This window comes from Ylistrum balloti, unplaced genomic scaffold (genome assembly GCF_031769215.1).
Source record: "Ylistrum balloti isolate Yb309-2 unplaced genomic scaffold, AGI_CSIRO_Ybal_v1 Utg370882, whole genome shotgun sequence".
Classification (NCBI taxonomy): Eukaryota; Metazoa; Mollusca; class Bivalvia; order Pectinida; family Pectinidae; genus Ylistrum; species Ylistrum balloti.
In genome coordinates this window covers 522,079-546,749 of record NW_026782502.1, presented here as the reverse complement: position 1 = coordinate 546,749, position 24,671 = coordinate 522,079, and the positions used below count along the sequence as shown (strand labels likewise).

Genomic DNA, 24,671 nt, shown 5'->3' with positions numbered 1-24,671 from the left:
AAATCAATCAGGCAATTTCCGCAATATACAGACGAACCTCGTTATCTCGAAGTCTGAGAAAAGGTCGGAAAACTTCGAGTTAATCGAGTATTCGAATTAAATCGGTTCGAAGTTTACAGGGAAATGTGACCGGGACCGACGAAATATTTCGAATTAAACAGGATCAACTGGTAATGTGATTTCGATATAACGCGGTTCGACTGTATAGTAAATTATAGCTTATATGGAAATTGAGGTGAACACCAATGTAATCATAAAGTCATATTGCTTTTATTCAACTTCAATGTTTCCGTGAAGAGTTCAGTACCAATCGGACACCATGTTTTACGACTTGTTTGATATTAAAGAAAAAGAATAAAACGAAACTACTAGGAATAGAAACAACATTCAAAGTCCAACTCGATAAAAATACAAGATATGAACAAAAGAATGATTACCATGTCGGCTCTTGACAAGGCAATAATTAAACCAGATGTGTTTCAGAAGGATAAGCGTCTTCAGCTTGGTCGACGACACTTGGTCAATTCAAATAAGTAGTATCACATTCCCAAACGATTTTCAGATACTTGTTTTGTGAAGTTCGATGCCTAGTTGCCATTCTGGTGTTTCAGTTGCCGTGTGACGCTGCTGAGTAATTATATAGTCATTGTTACCTTGTCTTTGTTATATCAATTATTTACACACATTTCAACCTACCTGTTCTTTCCTTATCTCTGACTGAAAAGGAAATATGAATTAGATATGATCATATAACGTTATGAGTTACATTGAACTTCCTGTATTGTACGGCAATTCGATGTAAATGTAGAAACTTGTCTTGGCCTCTTTACTCGGTCATTTATTTCCCGAAATGATTCAGTTTGATTTAGACGAAGTTTAAATCGTCCACTTCAACTTTTTGCTCACATTAAGTATCTTCCTAACACATCACTTGGTAACACCTGGTGTTTAGCGTTTAGTGATGAGTGTCTGCCAAATCGAGGAAGGTATTTAGTTTCATACACTGCTGGTGACCAACCTGATGCTCTTCGCTTGACGTTCTACACAAATACATCTGCAGTGCACGTTGTCAATACAATGTTATTCGGGTGGGGTGGTATGCAGCCTTGTAGAGGTTATGTTATATTCCTGCAGTGTGAGGACATTGCACCTCTGGACACCGTATTCTGGAGTAATAGCTACCAGAATTATTCAGAAACAAGATAACAGTCTATCCGCCATTGCCTTTCGCCGATCAATCTCGAGAGTAGTAATGTACAATAATGGCTATAAACTGACAACGGGATTTAACGGTACGAGAATATAAAATCATGCAAGAGCAACTGGTGTAAAAATGTGTTTAAATGATATCATATCTATATTTAGGAATATTGACACCAGCCACGTGGACATTGCCTTGTTCATGCTGTCTTCTTTTTCTTGATGACAACTTCTGTGTGTATAACGTAAGGTTTGTGATCAGAATGAGCTAACACGTACTCCCTTAAACGGTCAAAGTAATTATCTATAACGGCCTGTTTCTCCTCCTCGGTCCGGGATTCAGACAATCCACCGTGTAGCACGTGATACATCCAAGGGTAGATTGATGAAACTATTCTCTGGGAATAATCCATTTTTTCCACGTAATCTGTAATATCAAGAAATGTTGGAAATAAGCACGGGTCATTGAAGATGTTTTCTTTTCTTTCTTTTTTTTTTTATAAATTCCAATAAAAAAATTCAACATATATTTTCACAAAGATGATTATGCTGTGTTATTTTCGGTAACTCTGACACATCTTAACTTCAATCCATCGGCATTTTCCCAGTGATATTGAACATGTACAATTTAGAATATAAGGGAGGCCTTACCGCTGACAAACTTTGTCTAAATCCATAATGTCTATCTCTCAGTCGCTATTCTTTTCTTACTGTCCATTGTCGACCTTACTGAATTTGTTTATACGCTCTCGTGATGTTCTGTCATATCAGAATATCACATTAAGAAATCAATATTGAAAATATGTTCATAGTGTTTCCAGAAATTCTAGATCTATTAGGTGGTTTTGAGAAAACAACTATCAGAATGTTTAACTGCCAAAATCTTAAATGGCCACAGATAACCATTTTGAATTTTTGACAATGGTGAAAATGCAGAAGGTTCCACACTATGCATACTGCTTATATAGTGGTCATAGATCATGAATATCGAGCTAAATTCAAGAAGGCTGGTTGCAGCTTTCTTGAAGTCGAATAACCTAAAAATATACCAGTGCATAAATACGCTTACTGAATATGTTCATAAAATCTCAAAGTCATCCCTAAAGTAGTTTCCAAATATAGCTGTCCACAAACTTTAAATGAAGAAATCTAATATGGTCGCTTGCCACTATTTTGAAAAAAAAAAACTATGCTAAAAAATCTGCATTCATCAATGAAACCTATCTCCGCATTTTCAAACTGTTGCAGTGAGATCCAACTGAAACAGACCTTCATTCAGTACTTCTACATGGCTGCTAGCTGCTGTCTTAAACAGCTCGAAATATGATCTCAGTACTGTCATTCATGATAAAAACCTGAAAGGATAGATCACAGAAGAAAATGGTTTAAAAATTTCACAATTTATCAGATGATTACCTGAAGTGCATATCCGAACAAAAACATTTATATAACGATAAAATCGTATGATTATGCCTTACCTTTGTTGACAATATCAAAGGTAGGGTATTGTAAATAGTGTTTAATTGGCTTCATCGAAACTAGTTCCAATCCAAGTTCCTTTATTTCTGGTAAATCACTGTTGAATGGCTCCTGGAAATCAGCTGCTTTTCTTAGATAGTGACTGTTAAAGTTGGTAGCACGATATTCCTCCTGTAAATAACAAGTACAAATGGTAACCAAGGTCGTCTGTGACATTTCATTTAGTATTAGTGCATTATTCTGTTTATGGATAACAAAATGTGGTCTTTCGTTAAAAACGGTCTTATAAAGAATTTCATCAGTAAAAAGGTACATTGCAGTGAAGCGTTTGAGTTTGGATAATGATTATGTTGACATGTTAATGCTAGTATTTTTGTAACTTTTGAAAAAAAACTGAAACGCAATAGGTAACAACTTTTAAAAATGTGTGAAAATATCATGATTTATAAATAAACGAGTTAGAAATAAATATAAAAATCACTATTGCGCATTTTAATTTCCTTGATAACATAAAACGCCCTTTCGGTCAAAGTTCATCCTCTTATCCAATCAAAACATGATAAAATGCTATACTAGATAGATTACACCATTTATGTTTAGACGAGAATTGAAATGATTAAAGGATGCATTCAATCCTTTCAAAAATATGATAACAAAAAATAAAACAAACAAACCCAAACATCAACCAGGAAACTAACCGAACAACATTGATGATTTCAAGGCAGCTAGAACAGGTAGAGTGTAACCTCTAGTTGAACAACATCCACCTACTGCAGTAGAAATAAGAACCAGATACCTACCTGTGTGATAACACCATCCTTTGCCATATCAGTTACGAAACTTGCTACACATGTAGTTCCCTTCTCCACAAACCGTGCCTCATCGTCATGCTCGTCTGATGATACGTTCATGGTAACGAGGTAGCCACCTGATACAGCAGTTAATATATAAAAGATTGGTCCTATCAATTTACCATACATGAAGTAAACGTTCATTTTATAATACAAAGTTAGCAGTGGCGCATATTATTGACATTTCAGAAAACAAGAAAATACCAATATATCAATATTATCATAATCCAAACTCAAATTTTATAAACCTAGGGCAACTGAAGAAGTACAAGGAGAATAAGACCAGGTGTTCCGGAAAAGTATGCGTCATCTGTTTTTTTCTACGACACCTGCTATGTAAATCTTCGTCAATTCAAGAAAATCATGTCACGTTCTGGAATGAAAACATGGTATACAACAATGGAACCAACAGGCAAACTAACGAGCATCAATCACGTTCAGCTTCATTTCAAAGATGATCCAAAATGATCACACATTTAACCTTAAGGGAACACTGGGACCAATGATACTTCAGAATTCAGTACATTTTAAAAGAAAAAATAAAACATTATTTTATTAATTTGATAGGTCAATGCGATTTGATGCCATTATTGAAAAGTGAGTATACCTGGTTTTAGTTCTCGTCCTCTTGATATCACAAATGTCCTCCAGTCAGCTTTGGCTTGCTCTCTAATCAACAGTTGTTCACCCTCATCTGCTTCACCAAGGCTTATGCCATTTTTGATCTGACAAACTCTGAAAATGATTGACAATTAGAAACCTTGATACGTTTCTTTGTCACACAAAACTTGGATGTCAGGTCCTATTTTTACCATATGTTCACCTAATTTGAACTGAGATTCTGTTGACAGTTTTTTTCTGTTTTTTTTTTCTTCTTTTGCTTTTGTCTTCAGGTGTCATAAACTGATGACGAAAGGACGTCATCCAAAAGCAAATTTTAAAATATCAACTTCAATATCATCATAAATATATAATCCAAACTATGAACAAAAGTAAGATTAACATGGAGAAAAAGTACAAGAAGAATATGACCAGGTGTCCCGGAAGAGGACACGAACCAACAAACTAACGAGTGTCAAACATGTTAATATTCGTATCATTGAAAGAAATAGAATATTTGTCAATGAGATCATTCTGAGGACCATAAATCTCGTCAACCTGTATATCTTTAAACACTGTGTTACGAGTTTTCCTGTCATTTGACGACATCTTGCACGAAGATCGTGATAATGGGAACAGGCCTTTGAATATCGAATTAACTGCGACATGTTAACTTCATAAGTCGAGGATGCAGTGTTATGTCATCTCAAAACTTTGGTCTGTGTACAAGATAAACGAGAAGAAATTCTGTCAGGTTAATTAACCGAAAGGAAATTGACTACATACTGCTTTGATAAATAATGTGTTGCTACGCTGGATATAGCCAAGTCCATGGAATTATATGGAAGACACACACCATACATACATCTCGGGATGATCACCGGATATATGTCACTGCCGAGAGCTAGACCAGATTTCTGTCCGTTCCCTGAAAGATGAACAATGATCATTATTCCGATACCGTCTATCTAAGACAGATTGCATGCCAAATGTCACAGGTATGTGTTATTGTGTTCTTTAGAAACATTGGTTATGTATAAGTTGTGAGTACATAGCGCCATTTTAGCCTTGGAAAGAGGGACTTTCCTTTTAGTAAACGGTAGAATGTTTACAAAACATATTGTCATTACTTTCCATATTACATATTCATTGATGTTAACCAATCAAATGGCTAATATAGAAGATTGAAATTCTTCCTTCGCTTTTCAAAAGGGGAATTCCTACCAACTGAGTATTGTGACGTGTACCCTGAAGAGAAGTCAAACAGGTCTATTAATCAATATATACAGTAGTCTTAAAGAGGTACCTGCGATTGATTAATTAATTCACAACAAGAGAACATTGCAAAGTGTCAACAGGGTCACAAATACGGAAATTACACTGAACTGGCAGTTGTTAACATTAAAGCTTGTCAGTGTAAATTAAAGTTTTAATACAATAACGTATGGAATACAATATTTAAACAAATACATCAGCAGATGTAAAAAGTTTGTCATCGTATTTTAATGGGAGTTCTATTTCATTATATAAATATGGCGTTAGAGATTTGAAACATTGGACATTGTAATATTTCATACAACCTCGGATAACTTCGATAAGTCGATTGAAGTCGTTCATTGGTTGATCGTTGTAGCACAAAACAATGGCTTGTTTCTCTCCCAGACCTGCTTTTATCGTATCTGAAATGAAGTTATAGTGATAATAATTATATGTATTTTCATTTCACAATCAAAGTAATGATATATAATTTTGTAAAATTTAATTTTAGCACAGGCCTTGTTAAGGATTATCATCCCCGGGCTTCCTGTACAGTACTCACAGATCATATCATTGATAAGGCAGAGTGAAGCACGTCCGTCGGCGGTTCCGAAATCTCCAATGGTCACTACTTCTTTTGTTTTATCTTCAGTCCTTGATTTGATGATTTTGCCTATGTTAAGAGAATATAATACGAATTTTACTTTAAAGATTATACATAATACGATTGTATTTAAGGATAACCATGTCATATTTCATGAATAAAATATACCTTATTAATGAAAGTAAAAAATAAAACACAATTTGCATGAAAATTATCTTGTATAATAAATCTATATAGCGACAAACAAGCACATCAACACAATTCAAAAAGAATTTCCACGTACCGTCGACAGGGTAAAATACAACTAGATTCTATAAAAAAAACCTATATCAAACAATATTTATGTTAATTGTTATTCGCAGTGTCTTTCTTAACAGTATGTCACACAAATTGGTGTTATTTTCCTCCAATTTGATGCGATCTACAATGTATGTTGTGTCAATCAATGCAGACTCACTTGAAGCCTAATTGTTAATACAGTAGTGCTGAATGATTTATCAAACTGAATCCTACAGCTGTTTCGTCCTTCTAGGAATCGTCAGTGATGCTACATCACCAAGCTGTTTCGTCCTTCTAGGAATCGTCAGTGATGCTACATCACCAAGCTGTTTCGTCCTTCTAGGAATCGTCAGTGATGCTACATCACCAAGCTGTTTCGTCCTTCTAGGAATCGTCAGTGATGCTACATCACTAAGCTGTTTCGTCCTTCTAGGACTCGTCAGTGATGCTACATCATACAGCTGTTTCGTCCTTCTAGGAATCGTCAGTGATGCTACATCACCAAGCTGTTTCGTCCTTTTAGGACTCGTCAGTGATGCTACATCATACCGATGTTTTGTCCATCTAGGACTCGTCAGTGATGCTACATCATCAAGCTGTTTCGTCCTTCAAGAACTCGTCAGTTATGCTACATCACACAGCTGTTTCGTCCTTCAAGGATTCGTCAGTAATGCTACATCACACAGCTGTTTCGTCCTTCTAGGATTCATCAGTGATTCGTGGACTAAACCAAGCGGATACGCAGGAGATTTAAGTTCGCCTTTACACAGTGTGATACAAAAGACCATACGGTGCTGTAGAGAATCTAGAAGCAATCAACATGAGTCATACACCTTTTGATTTTCAAAATGTTTCAAAAGGGCATCAGGTTTTGTATAAAAGAAGCGTGTAAATGTTGTATTATATATGCTTTTTAAAGGTTTATTTTATTTGTGGGTTTTTTTCGTTCTCTATACATGTCTTTTGTGTTGTTAGTCTGTACTACTCACGCAAACTTTCCAGGATCGACGACCTACTATGATTGCCAACATGGCCGTGGATATTAAACATATCATCTTCTTCTTCACAAAGTCCTGTCTTCATCCTCATCGTTGGGAAAAAGCTAGAAACAAGAAAAAGTTATAAAGAGTTATCTGTATAACCAACACACACAGACAATGAAACATTTACAAAACAACACAAACAGACAACGTAACATATAGATAAACAACACACACAGACAACGTAACATACAGATAAACAACACATACAGACAACGTAACATATAGATAAACAACACACACACACAGACAACATATAGATAAACATACAGACAACGTAACATAAACACACACAGACACACACACAGACAAACACATACACACACAAACATACACACACACACACACAGACACACACATATAGAAACAACACACACAGACACGTATAGATAAACAACACACACAGACAATAGTAAACATATAGACAACGTAAACAACACACACAGACAACACACACAGACAACGTAACATATAGATAAACAACACACACAGACAACGTAACATATAGATAAACAACACACACACAGACAACGTAACATATAGATAAACAACACACACAGACAACGTAACATATAGATAAACAACACACACAGACAACGTAACATATAGATAAACAACACACACAGACAACGTAACATATAGATAAACAACACACACAGACAACGTAACATATAGATAAACAACACAGACAACGTAACATATAGAGAAACAACACACACAGACAACGTAACATATAGATAAACAACACACACAGACAACGTAACATATAGATAAACAACACACACAGACAACGTAACATATAGATAAACAACACACACAGACAACGTAACATATAGATAAACAACACACACAGACAACACACACAGACAACGTAACATATAGATAAACAACACACACAGACAACGTAACATATAGATAAACAACACACACAGACAACGTAACATATAGATAAACAACACACACAGACAACGTAACATATAGATAAACAACACACACAGACAACGTAACATATAGATAAACAACACACACAGACAACGTAACATATAGATAAACAACACACACAGACAACGTAACATATAGATAAAAAACACACAGACAACGTACCATATAGATAAAAAACACACACAGACAACGTAACATATAGATAAACAACACACACAGACAACGTAACATATAGATAAACAACACACACAGACAACGTAACATATAGATAAACAACACACACACACACATATAGATAAACAACACACACAGACAACGTAACATATAGAGAAACAACACACACATAACATATAGATAAACAACACACACAGACAACGTAACATATAGATAAACAACACACACAGACAACGTAACATATAGATAAATAATACATACAGACAACGTAACATATAGATAAACAACACACACAGACAACGTAACATATAGATAAACAACACACACAGACAACGTAACATATAGATAAACAACACACACAGACAACGTAACATATAGATAAACAACACATACAGACAACGTAACATATAGATAAACAACACACACAGACAACGTAACATATACATAAACAACACAGACAACGTAACATATAGATAAACAACACACACAGACAACGTAACATATAGATAAACAACACACACAGACAACGTAACATATAGATAAACAACACACACAGACAACGTAACATATAGATAAACAACACACACAGACAACGTAACATATAGATAAACAACACACACAGACAACACACACAGACAACGTAACATATAGATAAACAACACACACAGACATAGATAAACAACACACACAGACAACGTAACATATAGATAAACAACACACACACAGACAACGTAACATATAGATAAACAACACACACAGACAACGTAACATATAGATAAACACAACACACACAGACAACGTAACATATAGATAAACAACACACACAGACACATATAGATAAACAACACACACACAGTAACATACAACACACACAGACAACGTAACATATAGATAAACAACACACACAGACAACAACGTACATATAGATACATATAGATAAACACACACACACACACACAGACAACGACAACGTAACATATAGATAAACAACACACACAGACAATGTAACATATAGATAAACAACACACACAGACAACGTAACATATAGATAAACAACACACACAGACAACGTAACATATAGATAAACAACACACACACAGACAACGTAACATATAGATAAACAACACACACAGACAACGTAACATATAGATAAACAACACACACAGACAACGTAACATATAGATAAACAACACACACAGACAACGTAACATATAGATAAACAACACACACAGACAACGTAACATATAGAGAAACAACACACACATACAACGTAACATATAGATAAACAACACACACAGACAACGTAACATATAGATAAACAACACACACAGACAACGTAACATATAGATAAACAACACACACATACAAGGTAACATATAGATAAACAATACACACAGACAACGTAACATATAGATAAACAACACATATAGACAACATAACATATAGATAAACAACACACACAGACAACGTAACATATAGATAAACAACACACACAGACAACGTAACATATAGATAAACAACACACACAGACAACGTAACATATAGACAACACACACATATAGATAAACAACACACACAGACAACGTAACATATAGATAAACAACACACACAGACAACGTAACATATAGATAAACAACACACACAGACAACGTAACATATAGATAAACAACACACACAGACAACGTAACATATAGATAAACAACACACACACACAGACAACGTAACATATAGATAAACAACACACACAGACAACGTAACATATAGATAAACAACACACACAGACAACGTAACATATAGATAAACAACACACACAGACAACGTAACATATAGATAAACAACACACACAGACAACGTAACATATAGATAAACAACACACACAGACAACGTAACATATAGATAAACAACACAGACAACGTAACATATAGATAAACAACACACACAGACAACGTAACATATAGATAAACAACACACACACAGACAACGTAACATATAGATAAACAACACACACAGACAACGTAACATATAGATAAACAACACACACAGACAACGTAACATATAGATAAACAACACACACACACACATATAGATAAACAACACACACAGACAACATATAGATAAACAACACACACAGACAACGTAACATATAGATAAACAACACACACAGACAACGTAACATATAGATAAACAACACACACAGACAATGTAACATATAGATAAACAACACACACAGACAACGTAACATATAGATAAACAACACACACAGACAACGTAACATATAGATAAACAACACACACAGACAACGTAACATATAGATAAACAACACACACAGACAACGTAACATATAGATAAACAACACACACAGACAACGTAACATATAGATAAACAACACACACAGACAACGTAACATATAGATAAACAACACACATAGACAACGTAACATATAGATAAACAACACACACAGACAACGTAGCATATAGATAAATAATACATACAGACAACGTAACATATAGATAAACAACACATTTACAATGAAATACATAGGTAACCAATACCACTGTGCCTCCCTCTTTACTTCTTTCCCTTCGGCCAACACACACACTCTCTATTTGTGTGTGTGTATTGTGTACCTCAGTTCAAATTCACTCTGTGTAAAATGACAAATATATCCTGATTAACCACGTGACCCCTCCAATCCCTTTTTATTGAAATGAAAACGCTTAGATTACACTACCTTTCACTCCGCTTCTTCCTTTCAGAAAAAGCTCCCCCGCCCTCCCCACTCCCCCACCCCACCCCCACCCCCACCCCGGCTTAACCGCGGCTTAACCGCCCTCCACAATTTAAAACTCTGCGTTAACGTAAACGCTTTAGTGTGAAAACGTCATTTGTGCTGTCAAGCAGTGTAGTGTGTTATGCTATTGAGCATGTATAGTTCATGACCATAACTCACTGATATAGTTTGTGTATACACATATTCGGTGGTCAGTCTCGGGGGGTAAACAAACCTTCCTCTCGATCGATATTCTGATATATTTAACGGGTTGTACGGCCTTCGGCCCTTCAGCGGACATCACAAATGTTCTAATGTATATATATGGACTAAGACCTAAGTATCTATCATGCGTGGTACACTAGTAATTTTTTTCACAACCATATTTGGGCTGTGCCCATTTGACTGGGTGATAGTTTCCGTTTAATATAATGTATACTTCGTCAATATTACAAACAGTGTTGTTGGTGATATACTCCTAAATAATTCTGACAAATTTTCCTTGAAAACCTGAAATAATCAAACCGGTCACTCGCAATGAGATATATTTACTACTTGCAGAAGATGCTTGGAGAAACTTCCCTGTCTCTTTTTTTTAAATTATTATTCAAAACGAAGAATAGTGAGGTGGGCACAGCCACCTTTCTACCTAAAGGTGTAAAACTTTTATTTGAAATATTCTGAATAATTTAGTTGCGAAGTTGATTCACTACAATTACGTGAATATGTTCCGTCGTAAGCAATCGCTGCCTAGGCTTGCTGAAATGGCTTCTTGGCGCAATAGAAATTTCTATGACCAAACGAAGCGATATGTATACACATGTACAGTCATCAAAACGTTTACAACACGCAATATCAGGAGTTGTTATGAATTGTAATGTTTTGATTAAAGTTAAATAAAATATATATAAAATTCCATTTGATTTAATATTGGTTTGATTGGATACCATGAAACTCCGTCTTTCCATCTACGAATTTAAAAAATCTTCTTAACTGAGGTACACACATTTACAGTGGTGTACAGGTAGGACTGGTACTAAACGGCAACAGTTTATTTACAGCGATCGTGAGGGACATGCTATATCGTGTTAATTAACAAACTAAATTGAAATACGTTGTCTTTTTTATACAACCTTGTCATTGATTATGATGTATACATTTTGATTCCATTAATAAGATATATTCACACACTTTGGTTTGATACTATAGCTATATAATTTGTTTGTTTGTTTTTAAAGTAAATTTTCAAGTATATCTCTGTATGAATGCTAACATTAAGTTATACATCTGCTTTCACAACTTACCAATACATCAAGTTGTCATCTTATATAAAAATTGTAATTTCAAACCCAGTGCTGCATTCCAACCTTATCACTTCACTCATATACAAGTAAGTTCTATCTAAGCACGGTTTAGTAGAGTTAGTAATATACAATTAAAGAACAAATATTCCTGTACCTTGTCATTGTCCTTCCGGTCAGTAAGGATATCCCGCAGTAGTTTGCTGTTGAAACACCCTCGCTGGAACGAACGCAGTAGGTTTGTGAGAAACGCGCTCCTACCTGAGCAGGTGGGGTCTTTATGCAAAGTTAAATCATTTACTGATTCATCAATAAGATGAAAATGCGAAATCGTCAGTTTTCATTTTATTTGACCAAGCGCAACTATTCTTTTTTTCGCTGCATTAATACTCAGAGATTTACGATCGGGGGAAAATGGAGTTGGATTTAATAGTCATCCATGTGTGAAATCAAAGTACTGTACATTCTACAGACACGCATGAGAGGGTTTTGGCCACGGTTTTGGGTTTTGCTAAATTCTGTTACAATTATGATATTTTTTTTTGTCGTTTCATCATATTTATTATACAAGACGGAGTGAAGATCGCTAAAACAGTACGAATAAAAGACACAAATACAATATTTAGAAACAATCAAATCATCACCTCCAGTTAAAGGTCTTTGTTCTTTGCTAATTTACTCATCCGATATAGGAAAGTTACAAAATATAACATAACAATATACAAACACATGATTACAGACACAATACAGACCCGGAGACAGCAAACTAATGACTCGATTGATCTCTTAAAACCTAAATCTAAACAACAGCAGGGACGTATAATACAGACGGATAATTAATCGCCTATATCTATTAGCAACGCTATAGCAAAGATGCTCGAGTAAGCGAGTCTGTGCTTATAAATCATTTTTTCTAAAAAGTACATAGATAATCGTTTAGAAATAAACAGTAGCAGAAAGCTTAATAAATTTCAAGTTAAAAAATCGGTTGTTGTTAGAGCGGTCAGAAGTGAATATGGCTAAAGATAGATAGATGTGAGTGTATCACGGCCGGTGAAGAGGGGATTTCACAGTTCACAGCTCGTGATCAGTAAACAAGCATAAAAACTAATGCCAAAGAATTCCCCTTGGGTGTAGCTTCTTATAGCTCTGTATGATACATTCCTGTATTGATATGGCGCCGCTCAAACATGTCTCGATATCTGTTGTTAGGCAGTCGAAAGTTCAATACGCACGAATGAGAAATTTAATCACGTGATTTGTCTCACATAGTAGAGGTGATGTGTAATATGCAAGCAGTTACTTAGAAAACAGACATTTCTCATATGATCCCGTTTTTACACGATGCCTTTGATTGAAAGTTAAATATTCTACTTAAATAAACGCGAAATATTTTTATACAAAAAATTAGCAAAAACGTTGTATAATGTCTGATGAAGGTGACCCTGTAGTCATTAAAACGTCGCACTCGAATCGTCTACTGGTTGTGTAATAAGATGAAGGTGACCTTCAATAGGGATTAGATTTTTGGCATGTTACTAGAAAAGCGGGTAATTAATACCCCCCTCAAAAAAAAAAAAACTTCTATCACATGGAGGGTTTTTTTTATCACCCGTAAATCAATTATATCACCCGTAATTTTTTATATTACCCCCTCTCAAATGAACATTACCCTCAAAGGATCTAGTATTGCCATTTTGGCCGAGGATTTCCCACTTTTCCAGTTAAAGTACCCGTTTTGTCTGTCCACCGGTCGACCTACATCTTATGGTCACGTGACTGTCGGTACGGACACACTCGGTCATAATAGTCGGGTCTATATTTAGATCGTGACCGAGATAGATTGACGGCTACCTGTGCTGTCCTAAATCACGGTCCATGATCTAAGAATGTTTATTTACAAAAATAGCACCGTATCAGTTATTTCCTTTCTGGTCTTTCCCTGTAACTGGAGTATTAACATACAGAATGATCGCAGTGACACCAAACAAATTATATAACGATTTAGGACCGTCGTGTTTTTGGTCTTATCTAACTATTATTTTTATTATGATTTTGAAACACGAACTTAAAACGAAGTCTGTTTCAAGTCCGTGTGTAAAGGAAAACACGTCCAGTTGTTAAATGGAGCTTTCGTTGAAATGCAGGTTTTATTTAACAATGCTACTTACCTATACGGCTGTTACGCTGAGCACCTTATACTTCTTTGGGGCTTCTACATGTTGCAATTTTCCAAACCATATCAGAAATATCCTGTTTATTCTATTTTGAAAATGCTTGATGTTTATTCTGGCTCTGTGAGCGTGATCTTGGTGTATATATTTCAAAATTCAATTATTGGACAGCATTTAAAATTTTTATTACATCGGCGTAAATTACGACCAATGGTTATCCGTAAAACCAGCGATTTCACGGAAGAACGATATTTCATACAAATTCAACAACTGATAAGTTTCCCACGAACATTATAGTTTCATCTATATATTAGTCAGTGGCATTACATAAAGAAACAGACTTGTACTTATAGGACACAAACCAAAACCTGTTTTGCACAATCTCGAATGCTTGCACCTGCAAACGCGAAATTTTATTTTTCCTTCGTCCGAATAGAAATGAATATAGGGGACGATGTATTTGATGTATTATTGTTACATGCATAATGTATGTTCATCTTTTACCTTTCCCACACTGACTAGAATTCAATATTCGATAGCAAACTATGCATACAAAGCTTTATATGTATACATAGGTACTGTACAAGAGAAATCTTCATTGATATCAATCCATTCACAACATTAAGATATATACATGTGGTCTTTGTCCATATCGTTGCTATATGTACAATTCAAAGCAAACCAACATATAAGTGTTACTAGTTACAGGGACTTTTATCAGCTTTCAATGAAGTTTGAAATACTTAACGTGCTTGTATGAGAACTACATTTTCAATATCATAGCAAACGGATGGTAGCGAAAAGTGACACAATAATCTGGTTTCAATTTCAAAAAGTACACGGACCTATAATGCTAGATTCTTAGGGGTAATGCCCATTTGCATGGAGTAATGTTCATTTGTAATATAAAAAAAATTAAGGGTGATATAATAGATGTACGGGTAATAAAAAACACTTCCGGGTGATATAAGTTTTTTTTTTTTGTATTTATTACGCGCTTTTCTAGTAACATACCCAAAATCTAATCCCTAGTGCTTGTAGTCATCCAAACGTCACACTCTAATCTTCTACTGGTTGTGTTATAAGATGAAGGTGACAGTGTAGTCATCAAAACGTCACACTCTAATCTTCTACTGGTTGTGTTATAAGATGAATGTGACCGTGAAGTCATCAAAACGTCACACTCTAATCTTCTACTGGTTGTGTTATAAGATGAAGGTGACCGTGTAGTCATCGTAACGTCACACTCTAATCTTCTACTGGTTGTGTTATAAGATGAAGGTGACCGTGTAGTCATCCAAACGTCACACTCTAATCTTCTACTGGTTGTGTTATAAGATGAAGGTGACAGTGTAGTCATCAAAACGTCACACTCTAATCTTCTACTGGTTGTGTTATAAGATGAAGGTGACCGTGTAGTCATCAAAACGTCACACTCTAATCTTCTACTGGTTGTGTTATAAGATGAAGGTGACCCGTGTAGTCATCGTAACGTCACACTCTAATCTTCTACTGGTTGTGTTATAAGATGAATGTGACCGTGAAGTCATCAAAACGTCACACTCTAATCTTCTACTGGTTGTGTTATAAGATGAAGGTGACCGTGTAGTCATCAAAACGTCACACTCTAATCTTCTACTGGTTGTGTTATAAGATGAAGGTGACCCGTGTAGTCATCGTAACGTCACACTCTAATCTTCTACTGGTTGTGTTATAAGATGAATGTGACCGTGAAGTCATCAAAACGTCACACTCTAATCTTCTACTGGTTGTGTTATAAGATGAATGTGACCGTGTAGTCATCGTAACGTCACACTCTAATCTTCTACTGGTTGTGTTATAAGATGAAGGTGACCGTGTAGTCATCCAAACGTCACACTCTAATCTTCTACTGGTTGTGTTATAAGATGAAGGTGACCGTGTAGTCATCCAAACGTCACACTCTAATCTTCTACTGGTTGTGTTATAAGATGAAGGTGACCGTGTAGTCATCCAAACGTCACACTCTAATCTTCTACTGGTTGTGTTATAAGATGAATGTGACCGTGAAGTCATCAAAACGTCACACTCTAATCTTCTACTGGTTGTGTTATAAGATGAATGTAACCGTGTAGTCATCGTAACGTCACACTCTAATCTTCTACTGGTTGTGTTATAAGATGAAGGTGACCGTGTAGTCATCGTAACGTCACACTCTAATCTTCTACTGGTTGTGTTATAAGATGAAGGTGACCGTGTAGTCATCAAAACGTCACACTCTAATCTTCTACTGGTTGTGTTATAAGATGAAGGTGACCGTGTAGTTATCGTCACACTCAAATCTTCTACTGGTTGTGTTATAAGAACTTCTATTCTACTGACATTACCAACCTGAAGAAAATGGTAAAAAAAAAGTTTGATTTGACCTTAAAATCACTTAAATCATTAATGAGAATAGTCATATATTGAAGTATGACAATGGCTAGTTATTTTTCTCAAGATCTCTGTTTTTATATAGTGGTCATCAGTTTGATTCTGCAGTATTGTTAATAAGTGTATACTGGTATCCTCTTGTGTCACGACACAATGCTAATCTCACTTTTCGAAAGACGTAATTTGATTGGCCATTTAATAAAATCGATGCTTTCTAAAGCATCTCTTGAAAAGTATAATTACCCTGTTCCTATTTGTCACAGGGTAGATAGGAGTTAGTGTCTGTAAACGACCTGTTTAATTTGTATTCGTTACTGTCAATGCATTTACGTGTATGTCCTTATTTGGTGTGTTACCTGTTATGTATTGTCAGTGTCTGTCCTTATATGGTGTTGTCTTGAGACGTGTACGTGTCCAGGTGTGACAGGTGAGGAAGTCGTGCGAGAGTGAGTATGTAGGGTAATAAAACTAGGGATACCCCTAGGTGCGGGGCAGAACCACAGATTAGCCACGTCGCTCTGAACGTCCTCGGGAGTCCAGGCGCCACATATAGCTACGGATGTAAAGTACTGACACGACCCGACGGTCGGTGATGTGAGGTGGTTTCATTCCTAAAACAGGGGTATCAATAAAAACGTTTAACACACAACGAATCCTAGTTGATGGTGTGACATATTTAGGTAATGCCATCAACAATAGTGACTGATTTGATCTGAATGTAAGAACATCTTTCGTGAACGTACCTAAATTATGTGTTCCGCCCTAGTAATCACAAACCTCGGTGCAAACTGTATAAGAATTGCCACGATCTTAATGTGAGTGACACACTGGAACGAAATTTTACTGCGGGATTGTGTTAGTGACAGGTTACTGTTACTACTAAGGACATATATACAGTTAATTTTTTTCGCCCTGTGTTAACATACAGTAGCGTTCTGCTATAAAAAGATATAACGCATCTTTTCAAAATAAACAGTACTGGATGGCTAAATGATTGTCACACCGAATATGATATCTTGCGTAGTAGTGACTAATGGTTTGTATTGATAGTTTAAAACCAAAACGTGTTAAGTTGAAATGTCACAAAATATTCACCACTGAGCCCGACAAATAAAGAAAACTGGTTTTTGAATTTAGTTAAATTCAAATGTTACCCACGGGTCAGTTCTCAACACTAACATTGGTCAGCACGATGTCGACACTAACATTGGTCATTTCGATGCCGACAATCACATTGGTCAGTTCGATGCCGACAATCACATTGGTCAGTTCGATGCCGACACTAGCATTGGTCATTTCCATGCCGACACTAACATTGGTCAGTTCGATGCTGACATTCACATCGGTCAGTCCGATGCCGACATTCACATTGGTCAGTTCGATGCCGACACTAACATTGGTCAGTTCGATGTCGACACTAACATTGGTCAGTTCGATACCAACACTAACATTGGTCATTCACATCGGTCAGTTCGATGCCGACTCTAACATTGGTCAGTTCGATGTCGACACTAACACTGGTCAGTTCGATGCTGACATTCACATCGGTCAGTCCGATGCCGACATTCACATTGGTCAGTTCGATGCTGACACTAACATTGGTCAGTTCGATGCTGACATTCACATCGGTCAGTCCGATGCCGACATTCACATTGGTCAGTTCGATGCCGACACTAACATTGGTCAGTTCGATGCTGACATTCACATCGGTCAGTCCGATGCCGACATTCACATTGGTCAGTTCGATGCCGACACTAACATTGGTCAGTTCGATGTCGACACTAACACTGGTCAGTTCGATGCCAACACTAACATTGGTCATTCACATTGGTCAGTTCGATGCCGACTCTAACATTAGTCAGTTCGATGCCGACACTAACATTGGTCAGTTCGATGCCGACACTCATATTGGTCAGTTCGATGCCGACATTCACATTAGTCAGTTCGTGGTATGTGAAACAAAGCATTACGCAAACAAGACATTCAAAGGTGAAAATGAGCGTCAGGTTAAAAAGAAATACCAACATGTCAATGTAATCTAATCTTATGAAAAATACTTACACAATGGCTTACCTCTATTCTTCATCAGTCTTCTTTATTTTTCCTTCTATCGTTGACTTGCAATATTGTCTCCAATGGTACATAAAACGGTCCAAATCCCGAGGGGAACCATAATTTACATATATATCATTACCCCTTTAATCTTTTTAAATTTATTATTTTTGAAACCTTCTATTTAAGTTTTAGTTTTTTGCAATCCATGAATATTCTGACTCAAAGTTTGTAATATTTATTAAATGCATGAAGAAAAAACAACACGATATGAAAAAAATGATGGGTGTATTTCTCAGCTCATGTCTGTTCTCTGTGACCTTGAAAGCTTGCTTGGCTCTGAAGAAAAATATCCATAAGAAAAATAAGAGCAAAAAGATTTATTGGAAATCTGGAAACTCGGGGGTGAATCCGCATCCCTTTTTTCCGGAAATTTATTTTTGTTTGTTTTGAATTTACTCTCTGTTCCGTTATTTCCGGTCAAAAATCACGTTTCAGCTGATAGGTAACTGAGTAAGTTAAATTTATACTTGAATTGCTGGCTTGGTGCTTAATGTGTGTACTCAGATATTTTTCTAGTCTTATGTGCATTACTTTAAAGATTTCAAACAAATATATCATTTGCGTTGGCTCCGCAAATAAGTTGATTTGGCAGGTTTTTTGTAACACCTATACTAGCATACACAATATTATCATTAATTCACGAACGTTAGACTGCAGTTAAACTATTTTGCACAAGGCCTAACAGAGACATTGAGCTGTACCAGTGGCTACCAGTGATTTTTACCTGTAGAGGGTCTTTAACCTCTTACTTAACAGTATAATAACCCGTTGTAAAGTCGATTATTATTATCTTTCGCTATAGTACTTTGTGTATAGTAAAAGTTTCATGGATAAATGAAATATTTTCAAAATTTAATTGATTTTTGTGTGAAATGAAAGAAGTATGTGTAAAATGCCACCCTGTTCCAAAACAGAGAAAATTCATATTACTACCGAGTACCTTAACAGGAATGGAGAATGACCTTTTGTGATTATAAGATGATGCTTCATCAAGTTTTGGGACATGACAAACTTACAGAAAAATTGTTATTAATGCTTGTGTAGTATTAAAGAGTCTTTGGCAATTATAATCAGTAATTAAAGATTGGTTTATATCCCTAAGCTTATTGCCTTTTTGTGAAGGTCAAAACCTTTTGCTACCTTTGTTACCAAAATTTAGTTTTAGCATGGTATTTATTACATGCATGGTAGCAAAAAGTTGTGTGTTATAAGACGTATTATCAATGTTTTAGGTGAAAAGACAGCACATTAATTGGAGTTCTTTGATCGTCTACCATGCAAATGAAAAAATTCCACAATTTCATACTTTTAACAACTTATGTCATCTGTCTAGACTGTTTCAGGTGTGACTCCAGCACAATGTCGGACACAGAGGACCCAGAAGAAAACTTGTCTAAAAAACACAAGAAAGAGCGAAAAGATTTACAAGCACAAATACAAAAACTCAAACACTCGGTACCAAAGGGAGACAAGAAGAAGAAGAAGGAAGTAATGGAGCAGATTGCCAAACTGGAGCATGATCTAGATGAACAACAGGAGGCAGAATCACAGAAACTGAAGGCAGCAACAGCCGATGTGTCAAATGTGAGTAATAGTATCTAGCATCAAAGAGTTACTGTTGACTTAATTAATTTAGCACATCATTCCTATTTTGGTGAATTAGCACATTGAAGAATTTGCATATCAGTATTAATTGGCTTTATGCATGTTTTACCAATATTAGGGATTGATCTAGACAAGCTCTACTACTGGAAAACATTAGTATTCTCCTAGTGGTATGTTTTCCTCTCTGATTACAAACAAATTCCCCATCAATAATATAATGCAAACATGAGAAAAATTCCCTCAAAATTTTCTCAAAACAGAGCCAGTTTGTATATTTTACTTAACATATTTTCATATCACAATGTCTTAAAAAGGATTCTAACCTCTTCATTCACATTTTATTCAGGTAATCTTTATGTCTTACCCATCCTTCATTTAAAGTCTGACCAAAAGACTGTCCATTTCTCAAAGTAGACCGTTTTGTCAACAATCAGTAGATTTCCCCATATTCTGAATTAAATCATGAATAAACATAGCAAAGTTAGCACATTTTAACATAAATTTTCAAGTCCCAAAAACAGTAAGATAAGATAATGGCAGAAATAGGTAGATTTAAAGTGTTCAGTACAGTAGGTCTTTCATTGTACTTGTACAGTGGTATGTGAATTAGATTTTATGATGAATGGACCATTATACATCTTTTTTGTTAATATCAAAATCAGATAATCTGAAAGTCAATTTGAGGAAGAATTCTCACAAAATAAATTTCCTTCTACATGTGTAAACATGGTAAAATAGAAGCCGCAATATTCTGCATGGCTAGAGGTGATATAATCCTGGTTTATACTAGCCACAATGCACTGCTTGTTAGGGAGATCTTCTCTTTTGCTCAACTGGATGAGTGCAAGTCCAGTAAACACACAGAATCAATTAATATCGGAGGTATTGAAATAATGACGTGTGTGTACATTGGTTAACACCGTGTTACCTTCTAGCATTAACATGTTATTTAAAGGATGTATGTTTCTCTGAAGTGAAAAAAAAATTAAATATTGAAATTTGGTTCTGGTGATAATTTTTTGAAAGGTTAGATTTCAGAAAGTAATTAAAAATTAATGTTAATGTTTGGTTTATAATTTTTTTTTTTCATTTGCCATATCTATGCAAAAGGAAAAAAATGACACTGAAAAAACATATTTATCAGCTATTAAGCCTGTGCACTTCTGTTATGGTAATAATTAATTAGGATCTATGTTTGATTTAAGGCGGCAGAACGTCTTGGAGGTTTGGACATGAACGATGCTGAGTCTATTTCAACCAGCTCTGTTGGATCAGCCAGTGCAGCTTATGTGCAAGAGGAGAAAAAAATATCAAAGGCACAGAAAAGACGTAATAAAAAATTGGCAAAGGATCGTGAACGAGAAGAAGAAATTAAACAACAGGACATTCAGAACCTCTCGGGTGCCAGACATATAGAACTGCTAAAAGTAAAAGAAGCACTGAAAAGTCAAAATCTGCAAATCTTTGACATTAAATCTGATGGAAACTGTTTGTATAATGCTGTCAATCATCAGCTGGAAAAGATTGGGAAGGGCTCTTCTAACGAAGCACTGCGTAATCAGGTCGCCAAGTATATGAAAGGTACATACATCAGTTTGTAGTGAAATATTGAACAGAAGATATTGATTTCTGATCGTAGTTTTATTTGATTCCCGAAGAGAGAGCGGCTTTGTCTGTCCGTCCGTCCATTTGTTATGTTTGTTACATTATGCTATAATCTTTACAAGATTGAACCTAATTTAGTGCTTGCCACTGTTTGTTGTTGAATTGGTATTAAATACAATTCTCTGTGTTGAAATACTATCATGCAATGGTTTATATGAAATTTTAACGATTGTTGTTTTCTTTTTGACTTTGTAATATGGTTTCTTTAAATTATCCTTCCTTTCTCTTTAACAAACAAGTCATAGATCAATATCCTCAAGGTCAACAAAAGGTCAAGGGAAATGACAAACTAATACACATTTTATACACGATGCTTAAAACAATTCCAGTAATAAATTTTTCATTCTGGTGATTGTTTGAAAGGTTTGTTTTTAGATTAAATATAAAAATTGGTATGTTGCTGCAATACTATTGCCAGAAAATAAAATTCATCTTTTGTTACAAAGAGTATAATACTTGTATAATAAGAAAAAATCATATGGAAATGCTAAGTTCTCATTTGCATGAGAATTAAACTGCATGATACGTATGTATAAAATTCTCTGGTCGACAGATGATTACGTATTCCACTTCAAATCACCCTTCTCATCCTCTTATTAACTCTCAAGGCACAACACCTAAAAATCAATGCAAACACTTATTCCACACTGGCTCTGCTGTATAAGTTTTGTGTTTTGCTATCAGAATCATCACCCCACATGTCAAAAGTCAAAATATTGTACTTATAACAGAAATGGATAAGAAAACAGTTTAAATAGAAACGTTTAATTATTATGTCCCCAAAACCAAGTGGGTCACCGGAGGGGTTACAGACAGGTATCTCAAAAATCTATTGAATGGAATTCAACATGAGTGATTGTGTATAAGGGGCATTGTGAAAGGGTTTTTTTTCGTTTTTGGAATGGTCCTCATTATGACTGCAGGGATGTTTTGGAGACATGTGTAATGGTCCTCGTTACAGTTAATACTTGATAGATTACTCATGTACTAGACTTTATATCTGCATATAGTGAAATTGCTTCTGGCTGTAACCATAATCGGACTTTAAAGTTAACAGCACTCGTAATATATTTGTAAAAAAAAATGTCTTGATTCTCTTCTCAATTTTCTGTATTCAGAAAACAAAGACGAGTTCCTGCCGTTCCTTACAAAAGATAATGGTGACATGTTTACTGAGGATGACTTTGAGAAATACTGCCAAGACACTGCTCACACAACTGCATGGGGAGGTCAACTAGAGGTCAGGGCCTTATCACAAACTCTTAAACAACCAATCAGAGTGGTGCAATCAGAGGGTCCGTCAGTCCATGTAGGAGAGGAGTTTGATGGCCAGCCCAGCATTGTTGTGTGTTATCTAAGACATGCATTTGGTTTAGGTGAACACTATAATTCTGTTGAGGATTATATACAGGATGATGATGAAGAATTCTCTTGATAAGATTATACAATATTTTAACTGTTATAATCAACAAATGTTCAGGCATCAAATCAACTTGTCCCCAATTTTGTCTTGTTTTTGATATGTAATTGTGGTATGGTTATTGTTTGTGCTAACAAGGTTTGGTTCAAAGGCTGGTCAACAGCAGTTCTTGTTTTCTTCAACTGGAGGAGGAAATACAGGTTAGCAGCAGTTTTTATTTTCTTCTATTCAAGGAGGGTAGGACATCAATAAAACAAAGATGATCTGGCTGAAAATTTATCACCTTTAGATGTCCTGACTAAAGTTTTATTTCTAAACTAGTAACAATTTTCAAAAGATGCCTTACAAATTAGATAATGTCACAAAATACTCTCCATGCCATTAAAAAATGGCAGGCTGTGATTTCTGGCATAAAAAACGGCAGGCTGTGATTTCTGGCATAAAAGATGGCAGGCTGTGATTTCTGGCATAAAAGATGGCAGGCTGTGATTTCTGCCATAAAAAAACGGCAGGCTGTGATTTCTGCCATAAAAAGAACGTGGGCTGTATTTCACCATTAAATATACCAGCCAGCTGTTTCATCTGTCACCAGCTTACGAAGCGACCAATGTGATTTGGTTCGTGTGTGGACAATCCCAATAAATGAATGAAGAAAGATAGTAAAATTTAAGCATTGAATCATTATATTAATTTCACATTTTCCTATTTAGTTTTATAGAAAGAATGAGAATTAAACATTCTTACTGATGTATTTGTTTCAGGAGTTGTTTTTTATTAACACTT

At 35.5% G+C, this 24,671-nt stretch overlaps 2 protein-coding genes across 2 annotated transcripts; one reads left to right on the top strand and one right to left on the bottom strand.

Annotated features, from left to right (window-relative positions):
* Positions 1-1,385: 1,385 nt before the first annotated feature.
* On the bottom strand, positions 1,386-12,713 carry LOC132559257 (uncharacterized). The gene is made up of 9 exons (XM_060223876.1): positions 12,655-12,713; positions 7,260-7,372; positions 5,950-6,060; positions 5,711-5,809; positions 4,917-5,058; positions 4,138-4,265; positions 3,480-3,607; positions 2,679-2,850; positions 1,386-1,627 (listed from the first exon to the last, which is right to left on the bottom strand). The coding sequence occupies exons 1-9, from the start codon at positions 12,660-12,662 to the stop codon at positions 1,401-1,403; spliced, it is 1,128 nt and encodes a 375-aa protein (XP_060079859.1). The 5' UTR covers positions 12,663-12,713; the 3' UTR covers positions 1,386-1,400.
* Positions 12,714-19,608: 6,895 nt separating this feature from the next.
* On the top strand, positions 19,609-24,635 carry LOC132559245 (deubiquitinase OTUD6B-like). Its single transcript, XM_060223863.1, has 4 exons — positions 19,609-19,648; positions 20,532-20,782; positions 22,009-22,384; positions 23,587-24,635. Exons 2-4 carry the CDS (start codon positions 20,558-20,560, stop codon positions 23,901-23,903), a joined length of 918 nt encoding a protein of 305 aa, XP_060079846.1. The 5' UTR covers positions 19,609-19,648; positions 20,532-20,557; the 3' UTR covers positions 23,904-24,635.
* Positions 24,636-24,671: the final 36 nt, after the last annotated feature.